Source organism: Lepus europaeus, chromosome 1 (assembly GCF_033115175.1).
Source record: "Lepus europaeus isolate LE1 chromosome 1, mLepTim1.pri, whole genome shotgun sequence".
NCBI classification, from domain to species: domain Eukaryota; kingdom Metazoa; phylum Chordata; class Mammalia; order Lagomorpha; family Leporidae; genus Lepus; species Lepus europaeus.
In genome coordinates, this window is record NC_084827.1 from 131928690 (window position 1) to 131944036 (window position 15347).

The following is a 15347-nucleotide window of genomic DNA, read 5'->3' on the forward strand; positions in this document are numbered from 1 at the left end:
ATTGTTCATAGATTTTTTTTTTCTTGTCTCTTAGGTGTTTTCAGTGGTAAGATAATTCTAGCCTCCCGTTACTCCATCTTGGTCAAAGAAAGTGTCTGTGTAGGTCTTTATACGATAGTAAGGATACATATGGGTGGAAATAAAGTTTCTGTGAATGTTTGCATTATATTTTTAAAAGGGCTACAGGGGCTGGTGCTGTGGCATAGCTGATGAAGATGCCACCTGCAGTGCAAGTATCCCCTATTGATGATGGTTCGAGTCTCGGCTGCTCTTTCTCCCATCCAGCTCTCTGCTATGGCCTGTAAAAGCAGCAGATGATGGCCCAAGTGCTCCCCATGTTGGGGAGGTCCAGAAAAAGCTCCTGGCTTCTGGCTTGGGATTGGTGCAGCTTCAGCCATTGTGGCCATTTGGGGAGTGAACCAACGGATGGAAAACCTTTCTGTCTGTCTCTCCCTCTCTGTGTCTATAACTCTACCTCTCAAATAAATAAAAAGTATTATTTTAAAAAAGGACTATAAAAATCAGAGTACACACAAACATCTAAATGAATACTGCACACTACTCAATATTCAGTCTTGAAAAGTGTGAAGTTAAATTAAGCATTTTCTTTTGTTTTTAAAGATTTATTTATTTATTTTATTTGACAGGTACAGTTACAGACAGTGAGAGAGAGACAGAGAGAAAGGTATTCCATCTGCTGGTTCACCCCCCAAATGGCCGCCGTGGCCAGTGCTGTGCCGATCCGAAGCTAGGAGCCAGGTGCTTCTTCCTGGTCTCCCATGCGGGTGCAGGGCCCAAGCACTTGGGCCATCCTCCACTGCCTTCCTGGGCCACAGCAGAGAGATGAACTGGAAGAGGAGCAACCGGGACTAGAACCCACTGCCCAAATTAAGCATTTCACATGTAACTAATGGTCATATAAATTGTTATAGCCCTTTGATGTTTCATTAGAAATAGAAAAAAACTAGTAATAATTTAGACCCAGTAAATCTTACTCTCAGATGTTATTTTATGGAAAAATATTATGCTTAATGAAATAAGCTAGTCTCAGATATGTGGCAGTTAATTACAATACAAAAAATGTATAGGAATGAAGGGGACAGTTTACAGTATGATTGTTGTTTTTTAGGTTTTGTTTATACTCCTGTGGAACTGTGGTCTTTCTACTTTTTACTTGTTGAATATTATGGTTAGTGGTTATTTTAGACTGTGATTATAGAGTGGATTAAAATTATGTCTTTGCAAAAATTGATGAAAGGATGAGGGGGAGGGGAGAGAGAAATTTCAAGGGAGAGGTAGGTGGAGGGAAGTGTGGTTATCTTCTTGGAACTGTACTTATGGGATGCATGAAATATGTTCTCTTTATATTAAGAATAAATGACAGGGCCAGTGCTGTGGTGTAGTAGGCTAAGCCTCCATTTGGGATGTCGGCATCCCATATGGGTACATGTTTGTGTCCTGATTGCTCCTCTTCCAATCCAGCTCTCTGCTATGGCATGGGAAAGCAGTAGAAGATGGCTCAAGTGCCTGGGCACTTGCACTCATGTGGGAGACCATGAAGAAGCTCCTGGCTCCTGGCTTTGGATCAACTCACCCCTGGCTATTGGGGATATCTGGGGAGTGAACCAGTGGATGGAAGACTTTTCTCTCTGTCTGTCACTCTGTCTATAACTCTTCCTTTCAAATAATAAATAAAAAATCTTTTTTTAAAAAAGAATAAAATAATAAATACAATTTAGAAATAACATTTATTTACAAGTAAATGATGCATCCACATGTATGTGGTCACCAAAACAATGTTTATGGAAAGTTTATTTAAATGGAAATATTCTTGTTACACTGAAAATTGAAATTGTTTATCTAGAATCTATTAGTTTAAGTATTATTTAATTAATACATCAATATAATAAAAGTATAATATGGCCAAGGACCTTAACAGACATTTTTCAAAAGAGGAAATCCAAATGGCCAACAGGCACATGAAAAAATGCTCAGGATCCCTAGCCATCAGGGAAATGCAGATCAAAACCACAATGAGGTTTCACCTCACTTCGGTTAGATTGGCTTACATACAGAAATCAACCAACAACAGATGCTGGCGAGGATGTGGGGAAAAAGGGACACTAATCCACTGTTGGTGGGAATGCAAACTGGTAAAGCCACTATGGAAGACAGTTTGGAGAGCCCTCAGAAACCTGAATATAGCACTACCACAGGACCCAGCCATCCCACTCCTTGGAATTTACCCAAATGGAATTAAAGGGGAGAAAAAAAGAGCCATTTTCACCTCAATATTTGTTGCAGCTCAATTCACAATAGCTAAGACATGGAATCAACCTAAATGTCCATCAACGGATGACTGGATAAAGAAACTATGGGATATGTACTCTATGGAACACTATGCAGCAGTAAAAAACAGTGAAATCCGTGCATTTACAACAAAATGGAGGAATCTGGAAAACATCATGCTGAGTGAAATAAGCCAATCCAAAAGGGACAAATATCAAATGTTCTCCCTGATCAATGGCAACTAAACGAGCATCTAAAATGATACCCATTGAAGTGAAATGGACACTATGAGAGACAATGACATGATCAGTCCTTGTCTAGACTATTGAGGAACAACTTACTATTTTATTCCTTTTAGTATTTTTGTTGTTGTTGTTGTTGCTTTGTTTGTTCTACATAAGACCACTAGTTGAACTCTGTAATCAATGCACAATCATTCTTAGGCATTTAAAATTAACAGAAAAGTGATCTCTGTTAAACATAGGAGTGGGAATAAGAGAGGGAGGAGATATATAGGTCGGCACGTGCTCACTCGGACTTACCTCCAATGGTGGAGCTAGAAATGTGCTAGGGGATTTCCACTCAATCTCATCAAGGAGGCAGGTACCAATGCCAGCGCACTTGGTAAAGTGATAAGTATAAGTACACAACTGATCAAAAAGATAGGGTATGGGTCGAAGAGATTTCACAAATAAGACCAGTGTAAGCAAATAATGAAGGATAGAATTAAAAGGGAGAGAATGATCCTGCGGGGGAAGCAAGACACACAGCAGACTCATAGAATGGCAAACGCCCAAAACAGCACTCCTGCCTCAGAATCAACCCTTGGGACATTCGGATCTGGCTAAAAGGTCCATGAGAGTCTCACAGGCATGGAAAGCCATGACATGGTGGCAAAAAACAATCTAAATGACAGATCCTGGTGAACAAGACCCCAGCAGAAGGAACAGGCCATCAAGGAGAGAAGGCGCCTTTCTCTGAAGGGAGGGAGGAACCTCCACTGTGATACGGCCTTGACTAAACAAGTTCAGAGTTGGTGAACTCAAGGGGCTTCCATAGCCTAGACAGCTCATGGCAAGAGTCTCGGGTGATTGCTGATGTCATAAATAAGAGTGCCAATTGTTAAATCAACAACGGGAGTCACTGGGTACAGGCTTCCCACGTAGGATCTCTGTCTTTAATGTGTTTTACTATGAAACTTAAAAACAACACTACTAGTCGAACAATACCCTATACCTTATGCGGTTGTGTGAGTGCAGCCTGTTGAAATCCTTGCTTAGTATATACTAAGTTGATCTTCAGTATATGAAGGTAATTGAAAATGAAACTCGATAAAGGACGGGATGGGAGAGGGAGTGGGGAGAGGGGAGGGGCCGCAGGAGGGAGGGAGGTTGTGGGGGGAAGCCACAACAATACAAAAGTTGTACTTTGTAAATTCACATTTATTAAATTAAAAAAAAGTATAATACATGCTAGCCTAATGTCATGTATCCTGTTATACACACTTGGGGCAGTGTCAAAAAACTAGTATTTGTTTTCTAATGAGATGAGAAAATGTGTTATATAAAAAAGTATAGAAAACCATTGGATCAACTACCTGTATTAAAGAGTGATGCTTGGAGAGTGAAATTACAGTTAATTTTTGTTATAAAAATAGTCTATTTGATATTTAATGACATTGTACCTGTGCATTTTGTGGGCAAATGAAGTGTTTCTGTATGGAGTCATAGTGTTTTGTCATTTTGTATCCTCTCCATTGAACCAAATGAACTTCCCCTAACTATGCTGAGGATTTTTTTTTTCTTGTGTATATGCCCAAAGGGTTTGTATTATACTGTTCTTAATTATTCAATTTTATGAATTTTAACTATATTAAATTCCTTTTTCCCATTTCAGAATCTTTTATTATTGAAAGTATCTACCTGAAAGTAATGAAATTTGAATAGTGAAGAGACAAATTATATGTGTTCTACTGAATAATGATTTCATAGTATTTGGGTCCAGAGAAGTTGAATCATACATTCAGATACATTGTTTACATTGTTTGTTTTGTGTTTTTTTTTACTTTCCTTTCTTCTTCCAGGTTATCATAATAACCATGTCTTTTATGTTGCCAGTGAGCTTACTTTTGGGGTAATACAGAATATATTGTATTCTATGTTCTATTCTCTTGCCTGGATGTGGTATGATGACATATCATTCAAAGAAATCTGGGGATTTGAAAGAAAAGAGAAGTACAATAATGTGAAGACACCTAGTATTTGGTCAGGTGGTATAAATATGTGTGCAGTATAAACAGATAACCTCTTGAAAGGCCTTCAGGGAGCTCCTATTACCAGTGCAACAACTAGGTTTCATTAAGATTCACTAAGCAGAGGGAACCTTCAGAAAAAACACTGAGTGCAGTTTGATAATGTTTTATTACGAATGACAGATAACACAGTGAAACATTTTCATAAGAAATGTGAGAAATATAATTACAGGATGCAGAGATTAGGATTGGAGTCTGAAAGAGTTGAGAGTGACCTAGGGACCCTGGCTTCTTGTGTTGATGGACATACTCAGTGATAAACAGCTTGATAAAGTTATTATGAATCTGGGACACCACTGTGGCATCGTAGGTAAAGCTGCTACCTGAGATGCTGGCATCCCATATGGGCATCAGTTCAAGTCCCAGCTGCTCCACTTGCCATCTAACTCTCTACTGATGTGCCTGAGAAGGGCAATTAGAAGATGGCCAGAGTACTTGGGCCCCCGCGCTCATGTGGGAGACCCAAATGAAGCTCTCAGGCTCTGGCTTCAGCCTGGCACAGCCCCAGATGTTGTGGTCATTTTAGGAGTGAACAATGGATAGAAGATTCTCTTTCTCTCTCTCTCTCTCTTTCTCGTGTGTGTGTGTGTGTATGTGTGTGTCTGGAACTCTGACTTTCAAACAAATAAAAAACAAATATTTTAAAAAATTATCTTGCAGCAATTGCAGCAGGAAGTGATTGTGAACTTTTCAATCTTAAAATGAGGTTGGGAGAGATATTTCCAGAATCATGTAAGGCTCTTGGTCTGTCACTTGTCTTCTGTTAACTGGGACCTTTAGACAACAGTGGACAAGGTGTGAGGAAGGTTTCCTCCAGAGTTCAGTTACTATCTTATCCTTGACAACTAGAAACCCACATAATTGGACTTTCACATCAAACACATGAATTTTGTGTGCTTTCAGTTGAAGCAGGACTCTGGATTATCATGGGAGCAGACATTAAACACATAATTTTATTTAATATGATTGAATTTATGCTAAAATATGAGAAAATTCAAGTGACAGAAAGAATAGCATAACATTTTTTAATTCTGAAAAAGCCTTAGAGTTACTGTGAAATATATCTTAGAACTAGTCCAGCCAGAAGATAAAATGTACATTATAAAAAACTATGTGTGAATTTCTAAAAATTTTTGCAACAAAAATTTTGTTTTAATTCCTTTTCTCCATGAACATTTTGAAGCCCCCTCATATTTAATCTTACTTCTGTTAAAAGAAAAACTGAAATCACTTCAATTTAATCAAGTGTACTTGAGTAAGACAGTTGTTCTAGAACAATTCCAAATCAAAGATAGTTCTAAATATTCCTGTCTTACATTGTGGTAGGTATAAGGAAGCTAATTAAAGCCAGTTTATTTCAACTTAACACTTTCTTCTAAGACCTTAATGTGAATTATCTCTCAGGGAGTAATCTAGAAATCCTTTGTTTTTATATAAAGAAAATAAATAAAATTAAAATTTCTCAGCTGGACAACCAGTTTACAGAAAATCAAATTCGTTAGCCAAGTTTCACCACCATGTAGTAATGTGCAAAATGAGCCTTATAAAAACCTCTTTGGTGAACAAATGCATATATGGAAGTGGGCACTAGATTTGGACCCCATGCTATCTCTGAAACAGTGCCAGTGGCTAGTATTTTCTGAACTGAATATGCACCAGCACTGTACCAAGTGTTCATTTTTAAAACAAACTCAAGTAATCAGGTAATTTCATCCCATGTTCCTAATCAATGCTGCTAGCATCTTACTTCTTATTGTGACTTCGTAATAGCCATGAAAACCCTCTGTATTTTCAGTTAAATAAAAAATGAATGTGTTTATATGTGTGAGTGGATTTACGCAAGTGATTTTAATCTTAAAGGCAAAATAAAAGACTTGTTTATCTGACATTGCTGTTAACAAAACCCTAAACTTAACCACACTGCTGATCAGCAAGCTCAAGGAAAAGTATTTATCTTCTTTCTCCTCAAATTTGTGGATGCATATAATTAGTAATGAATTATAATATAAAAGACAAAATTAGGAAGCATTGGAGGAATTTTGTTTGAAATACTATTATTCTTATCCACTTATGTCACTCATAATATTGATTTTTGGTAATTATTCCTGCTTAGTGTTGTTTGGGACATTTTAGAATATTGTTTTTAAAAATTAAAAAATAAAAAGACTTCATAATCAAACTACAATATGAAAATTAATATAAAAGAGGTTAGTAAATATCTCAATTATATTTGATATCTTGTCATTTTTTACAGGTTATAAAACGTGATTGAACTGAACATTTCTTTGCTTGATCCTCATCATGAACCGTGCTTTTAGCAGAAAGAAAGGTAACTATTGATGTTTTAAAGGACTATGAAAATAAAGCAGAGTTGTTAAGATATCAAATCTTATTATCAAATGTTATTTTTTGGGAATGTGATCATATGAGGGCAATACTAATTTGCAAGCAATGCTAGTTATCTTTCTCTGGTTATCACCCTAATGAAAGAACAAAGTCATCCATCATACTTAGTTTACAGGACATATGTGGTAATATATCCCCTGATAATTTTATGCTATATTGTAAAATTACAAAGAATAAAATGGTCTGAAACCTAGTCCTAACTTTGCTTTATGTAGACATATAATACATATAATTCTAGGAGCTTATATAATGTTACAGTGATATAAATGAACTTGTGAGTATGAGAGTTTGTATGAGTGCACATGTAAGTGTTTTATGTATGCTATTATTCAATAATATTGCTGATGGAAGGATGCTGATGGGTGTTTTAATAATAATGAGACCCAGCTGGCGCCGCGGCTCAATAGGCTAATCCTCCGCCTTGCGGTGCTGGCACACCGGGTTCTAGTCCCGGTCAGGGCGCCGGATTCTGTCCCGGTTGCCCCTCTTCCAGGCCAGCTCTCTGCTGTGGCCCTGGAGTGCAGTGGAGCATGGCCCAAGTGCTTGGGCCCTGCATCCCATAGGAGACCAGGAGAAGCATGTGGCTCCTGCCTTCGGATCAGCGCAGTGTGCTGGCCACAGCATGCCGGCCGCGGCGGCCATTGGAGGGTGAACCAACGGCAAAAGAAAGACCTTTCTCTCTGTCTCTCTCTCTCACTGTCCACTCTACCTGTATTAAAAATAATAATAATAATAATAATAATAATGAGACCCAAATAAGTTATCATTCATTTTCACGTAAGAATATATATATATATATTTAAAGATTTATCAATTTATTTGAAAGGCAGAGTTACAGAGAGGCAGCGAGAGAGAGACAGAGAGAGAGAGAGAGGTCTTCCATCCACTGGTTCATTCCCTAGGTGGCTGCAAGAGCCAGAGCTGTGCTGATCTGCAGCCAGGAGCCAGGAGATTCTTCCAGGTCTCCCACACTGGTTGCAGGAGCCCAAGGACATGGGCCATCTTCTACTGCTTTCCCAGGCCATAGCAGAGAGCTGAATTGGAAGTGGAACATTTTTAAAACACTTGGTATTCAGAATAGTTTCAAATTTAAAAAACAAAATTGTGTAGTACATAGTTACCATATAACCTACACCAAACTTCCTCTATTTTTAACATCTCAAGTATAATATACTTGTCACAGTTAATGAACCACACCAAGTCTCCTTTATTTTTTTAAAATTCAAATTCCCTCTATCCCTCACACCCCTCCCAGCCTCTAGTAATCCACATTCTCAGTGCAGATTGAGCTTTTTCCTCTTAGTTCCCACATATGAGGGACAACACGAGGTATTTGTTGTTCTGTGCCCAACTTACTTCATTGAACATGTTGTCCTCCATTTCCATCCATTTGGTACAGATGACCATTTTTCATTCTTTTTTATGGCTGAATAGTACTTTAGTGTGTAAAATTACAAAATTTTCCTTTTTCATTTATCTGGTAATATGCACCTTGGTTGATTCCATATCTTGGCTATTGTGCTTAGTGCTGCAGTAAACATGGTGGAGCAGGTGTTTTGATACAATTATTCCATGTTTTGTGGATATGTACTTAGTAGTTGGATTGCTGGATTATATTATTATAGATTATTCTAGATTTTTAAGAAATTTCCAAACTGTTTTCTGGAGGTACTATACTAATTGATATTCCCACCAATAGTATATAACATTTACTCTTTATCCACATCCTCTAACATTTGTTACTGTGTGTATTTTTTGAAGATAGCTGCTATGTCAGCAGTGAGATGATACTTCATTGTATTTTAGATTTGTGTTTCCCTGATGGCTGTTGATATTGAGAAATTTTTTCATATATTTTTTGGCCATTTGAGAACTATCCAAGTCCTTTGCCCATTCCTAACAGGGTTTATGATTTTTTTGTTGTTCTTGAGTGTTTTTAGTTTCTCATATATTTTGGATATCAATCTTTGCCAGAAGTAGCTTGCAAATATTTTCTTCCATTCTGTTGGCGTTCAATTAGTGTGCTGATTGTTTGCTTTGCTGGGTAGATGTTTTTGTGTTTGATATAATCTTTTTTTCAGTTTTGTTTGTATTGGCTGCACTTCTGTGGTCTTATACTGGAATCATTGCCTACACCAATGTCTTGAAGTGTTTCCACTATGTTTGCCATCAGCGTTTTCATAGGCTCAGGTCTTACATTTATCCTTGATAACCAGAGATGCAAAAATTCTCAACTAAATATTAGCAAACTAAATCCATGTACAACATCATGTGATCTACAAACTTGGATATTTTCACCTCCTTTCCAATTTTGATGCCCTTTATTTCTTTCTCTTCCCTAATTGTTCTTGCAATTATTTCCAATATCATATTGAATACAAGTGGTGAAAGTGGACATCCTTCTTTAGTTTCATTTCTTAGGGGAAATGCTTTCACCTTTTCCCCATTCAGTATTATGTTGGATTATCAAAAATCCAATTCATATTCTAATATGTGGATAATGAACAGTGCAGAGCCAGGGACTAGAGTGATCTGTTCCATGCAGTCAGGCAAGGTGTGTTCTCTCTTTATAGGATGTAAAAGATTAATCTGTTCATTTTTAAATGTCCAGGTGAGAAAGACAGGATAATGTAAGGATTTTCAACACAGGAAGTATAGCTGAGAACTCTTTGTGTGTCTAATGGGAACTCTTTTTCAGTGTTTGAAGGGCAGCCATTGAGCCTTGGGCTAGGTTTAATGAAGGACAAATGGGAGTAAAATTATAAGGTCATTGACTTAATATAGGAAAGAATCCAAGTACAATTACCAAAAATTATAATGGAATTACTCAAATTATTAACTCTTTGTCACTATCATGACAGAGGTTTAGGCTTTTGCATATGATATGGGAGAGCAATGTTTTAGTAGGAATTTCGATAATGTGACTTTAATGCAATCCCAGGAAGCTAGAAATTCCTTACTTATTTTCTGAATAAGGAGAAACCAAAATGATATTGACTACAGTCTGTATTTTGCTTCTCATTTGAAACATAGGCCAAAAGTAAAATAATGTTTCTTTTTATACCCTTTACTACTAACAAGCCTAGAAATTTTTCTGTGATATGTTGAAGATGTTTTAATAGTTATTGAAATTTTATATCAGAAAGTATGACTATAATCATGCTCTTTTATTTTCAAAAATGGTTTTAGATGTTTATATATGCTTACAATTTAATTTTTGTGAAAACTCATTTCTAATTAACTATTTATTTGAAGGGTATTCAAAATGGTTTTCATTGAGAAATCCCAAGGCTTTAAAAGTGACACAAATAACCAGCAGCTACATATTTGTTTCATTTGAATTCAGAAGGATAACCATGATGGGGAAAATTGAAGAATGAAGAATCAGCAGTATTTATTATTTCCTATTTTGCTTCACTCTTTTAAACTTTCTTTTTTTTTATTTTGAAAGTCTAATGACTTAATATTCTTGCAAGAAATTATTATCAATGTTGTGTTTCAACTCTGAGTTAAAACCTGATCTTGGAAGTTCTACCATATATCTTCAATCCATTCTTTTTTTTTTTTTTTATTTGACAGGTAGAGTTATAGATAGTGAGAGAGAGACAGAGAGAAAGTTCTTCCTTTTGTTGGTTCACTCCCCAAATGGCCACAACGGCTGGAGCTGCGCCAATCCGAAGCCAGGAGCCAGGAGCTTCCTCCTGGTCCAAGCACTTGGCCCATCCTCCACTGCCCTCCTGGTCACAGCAGAGAGCTAGACTGGAAGAGGAGCAACTGGGACTAGAACCGGGCGCCCATATGGGATTCCGGCGCTGCAGGTGGAGGATTAACCAAGTGAGCCTCGGCACCGGCCCCTCAATCTATTCTGACTCTGACTAAGGATATTGAAGAAAAATTCCTAGAACTTCTCTGCTCCTGGTTTCAAACGATGGCATTGGGTGAATGAATTTTAATTTGAAATGGAAAAACATGAATTTTAGAGAGAGTTCATAGATCCTGACTACCTGGAGCTATAATGTTATCCTTAAGAGAATACATAATTCAGGTCATTTTCCAAAAACTAGCATTAATATATACCATAATAAGTATTCTAAATAAAGCAAATGGTCTTCTATAAGAAACATTTCATAGAAGACTCAGTTTACTTGGTCATCATGTGCATGCAATCTTAATAAGTAATCCTCTACCTCAAAAACCTAAAAAAATCAATTTAAAACTTACCCATAGTCTTTGTTTTTGATAAATATCTGAGTTACTTATTTGTTATTCAATTGAATTAGCCAAATACTTCACTGATTTTTCTTTTCAAATGTTCACATTATGTTAGAGTTGCTTAGATATTCTGAAAAAACAGACTATATCAGAATTGCATAATTTTATCTATATTGTAAAGCTCTTTAAAAGTTAGTCTATCATAATCACAGATTAATTTTTTTTAGGATTTATTTATTTGTTTTGAAAGTCTGTTACAAAGGGAGAGACACAGAGAGACATCTTCCATCCACTGGTTCATTCCCTGACTAGTACTAAGCCAGGCCAAAGCCAGGAGCTTCATCCAGGTCTCACGTGGGTAGCAGGAACCGAAACATTTATACCGTCTTTCACTGCTTTTCCCACTCCATTAGCAGGAAGGTGGATCTGAAGTGGAGCAGCTAGGACATGAATCAGCACCCACTTGAGATTCTGGCATTATAGGCAATGGTTTTACCCACTCTGTGATGACACCAGTCCCATATTTATTTTTAAATTTTTTTAAAGTTATTTATTTATTTGAAAGTTGGAGTTAGAGAGAAGCAGAGGCAGAGAGAGAGAGAGAGAGAGAGAGAGAGAAAGAGAGAGAGAGAGAGAGAGAGATCTTACATCTGCTGGCTCACTCGCCAGATGGTTGCAACAGCCAGAGCTGGGCCAATCTGAAGCCAGGAGCCTGGAGCCTCTTCCATGTCTCCCACTTGGGTGCCAGGGCCCAGGGCCTTGAGCCATCTTCTACTGCTTTCCGGGGTGCATCATCAGGAAGCTGGATCAGAAGTAGAGCAGCCAAGATTTGAACCAGCTCCCATGTGGGAGCTCGCAACGCAGGTGGCAGCTTTACCCACTATGCCATATCACTACTACCCCTAGATTAAATTTTAATAAGTGTATTTATTTTTAGATTCTTTCCCTATGTTATCTTTCTCTTTTAATTTTTAAATTTTTTTTTAAATTTATTTGAAAGGCAAGGTTGGGGGCTGAGAAGTGATAGAGAGAGAGAGGGAGAGAGAGATTTTTCCATCCACTGATTCCTTCCCCAAATATGTGCAATGGCCATGGCCTTGCCAAGAGAAAGTGAGGAGCCAGAAAAGTCTTCCAGTTCTCCCACATGTGAGCACTTGGGCCATCTTCTGCTTTCCCAGGCCCATTAGCGGGGAGCTGGATGGAAACTGAAATAGAACTTGAATAAGCACATATATGGGGTGTCAGCATCTCAGGCAGCAGCTTAACCTGCTATACCACAACATCGGCTCCTGACTTTTAAAATGTTATATATTCTATTTGCACATTAAAATAAATCTTTTATTAACATGGATAAAACATAGCATGTGAATAAACACACTCAATTATACTTTTGTTGACTTAATCAGTCTACATCATGGTAAGCTGATTTAATCATTTTATGGAGCATTTAAAATTCAATATTTAAATATTATTTTTCTTTCAACGAAAATTTAATTGAAATGCATCTATTCATCCAACAGCACTTAATACATGTAAGGCAGGTGCTTTCACTATGTTGACCTCTGGTAATAAATAAGTTTAGTGAAGTTCTGCATCTTTTTTGATGAGACCTTAATCTAAATGCATTTTGAAAGCCTGAATTTGTTGACACAGCAGTCAGCATGGTTTGACATTTGTCAAACATTTTAGATGTTGACATTTCCATTTATGTGGGTATTCGTATTCGGTTGGAGATTTTATTTTAATTTCAAAGAAGGATAATATATTTGGGAGTGTCTGTATTCCCATTTTTGCATTCGTTCCATTTGTCTAATTGTTTCTGTGGCACGTGTAATGACCACGGGTCAGCTTCTCAGGACTCACCTCAAGGTTCACCCACACATATATATGAGTTAATGTAAAAAAGTCTTGCTCTGTGACGTCTTTTCTTTTACCCATGTATAAACTAGGCTGATAGTAAGGAATCATTTTGGAAATACTTTATAAGTGTACTGCCTATGCTAGGGGCTATGTACTGACCAACCACTAAAATATTAACATTTGGTTTTGAGTGAATGCAGATTTTTGGCATTGTGGAAACTAGTTTATCCATCAATAAGCTAATTATAATTTTGTTTATATACCAGAAGCAGCTGAACATACCTACCCTTTTTCCAGATCACAGCAATATGAGACAATAGTAAAGGTGATATCATCAATTTTTAATAATAGTGGCTGGAACTACAGCCCACACACTTGATTAGCGATATGTTTCCTGAAAAGACAAATCAATTAGGAATTATCCACCACCCTGTCCCAAGGGTCCTGTGAGAAATGGTACTTCCCGGGCCAGCACTGTTGCGTGGCAGGTAGGGCGGCTGCCTGCAGTGCCGGCATCCCGTATGGGCGCTGTTTCGAGACCGGGATGCTCCACCTCTGATCTAGCCCTCTGCTGTGGCCTGGGAAAGCAGTGGAGGATGGCCCAAATTCTTGGGCCCCTGCACCTACATGGGAGACCAGGAGGAGGCTTCTCTTTGTATTGGCACAGCTCTGGCCGTTGCAGCCTTTTGGGGGAGTGAACCAGAGGATGGAAGAATTCTCTTGCTCTTTCTCTCTCTCTCTCTCTTTGCCTCTTTGTAACTCTGCCTTTCAAATAAATAAATAAATCATTAAAAAAAGAAAAATAGTAGTGGATGACAAGAAAAGGTAATACTCTCTGTCTCAGAATTGTTATGAACCATCATATTCAGACTTTAGTCAGAATTTACATCCTTTTGAGAAATGTTGTATGATTTGGAGACAAGACATGAAAAGAATTGAGTGAAGGCATAAAAAGAGAATTATGGTGTCTTTTTTCCAAAATTAGTTGGTTGACGTTTTTGTTGTTTTGTTGTTCAGTACTGTGGTTTATTAATTTTATTATACAAGACCAGACTCCATCCCAAATCCAGGCACAAACTATTCATGATTTAATCATATCACATTACTATCCATTAGCAATCATAGAAATATAATTAAATGAAAATCTTTACAAAAAATAAATATTTCACCCATTAAATGTCAATATCAATATTGCTTTTTGAAACTTATGATAAATTGCTTTTCAAAATATTTCATCCAGTGGTCTGAAATAGCCCCAGTGTTATTTAGCCTTCGTGTTTTGTATTAGAAATTCTTTTATATTTGCATTCTATGCCATACACACGTTTAACATAAATATAGTGCATTATCCTTCAACTGTTATATAATACTTAATATTCTCAGGACATATGCCATTTTCTTTGTGTTTACAGATTCCTCAAGTCTGAGAAAAAATATTAGCGTTTTCAGATTCTTTACTTACACCATTTAAGAATGTGGTACATTAAACATTAAAAATACTTTGCTAATAATCTAGTATTCCTTTTCGCTGTGTATTTATTTAATATTTTTAATGGTAAACTATTCATTTGGTTTGTCCTGTGTACAACACTGGTTCAAAAATTTTAAATTCCATGGAAATAAGTACACCCAAAACTGTAGTAATGTGTACCAATTGAGACAAAATGCAATTGATGACCAATAAGTCTTAATCTTAAGTCAGTTTTGGGGGTGTAATCTTAATGTTTTTTCTTTCCCTTATTCAGTACACAAAATATTTGAGGAGATAGTTGGAATAAATTTATAAAGTTCAATAATCAACTTAAATATAAATAATCTCAATATGAAAACAAATTGTAAGGAATATATGATACAAATTAGTTACATTATCTTCTATGCTTTTTTAAAAATATTATTTATTTATTTATTTGAGAGGTAGAGTTATAGACAGAGAGAAGGAAAGACAGAGAGAAAGGTCTTTCTTCCACTGGTTCACTCCCCATAACAGAGACTGGAAGAGGAGCAGCTGGGACTTGAATCGGCATCCAGACGGGATGCAGGTGCCATAGGCGGAGGATTAACCTACTGTGCCAGAGTTACTTTTATTCCTAATATTTTATTACCCATATCTAAGAAACATTTAAAATTACTGAATTTAAGATTATTTATATGTAAATCTTCTGATAGTAGGTTTTCATTCAGTGTGATTCTATTTTTAGAATGATTGTCCCAGTATTACATTGGTCTCTCAATGAACGTAGCAGATTGATTTATTTCACCTTATACAAAT

General features: G+C 36.8%; 1 protein-coding gene across 5 annotated transcripts in view; it reads left to right on the top strand.

Annotated features, from left to right (window-relative positions):
* Window positions 1-15347, top strand: part of GULP1 (GULP PTB domain containing engulfment adaptor 1) — a 319549-nt gene that overhangs the window by 206355 nt on the left and 97847 nt on the right. For all 5 annotated transcript variants that reach the window (XM_062188944.1, XM_062188983.1, XM_062188954.1 and 2 more), the window contains one exon: window positions 6855-6929. In XM_062188944.1, the coding sequence (XP_062044928.1) occupies window positions 6902-6929 (28 nt within the window). In that variant the 5' untranslated portion in view covers window positions 6855-6901. The remainder of the gene's footprint in view (window positions 1-6854; window positions 6930-15347) is intronic.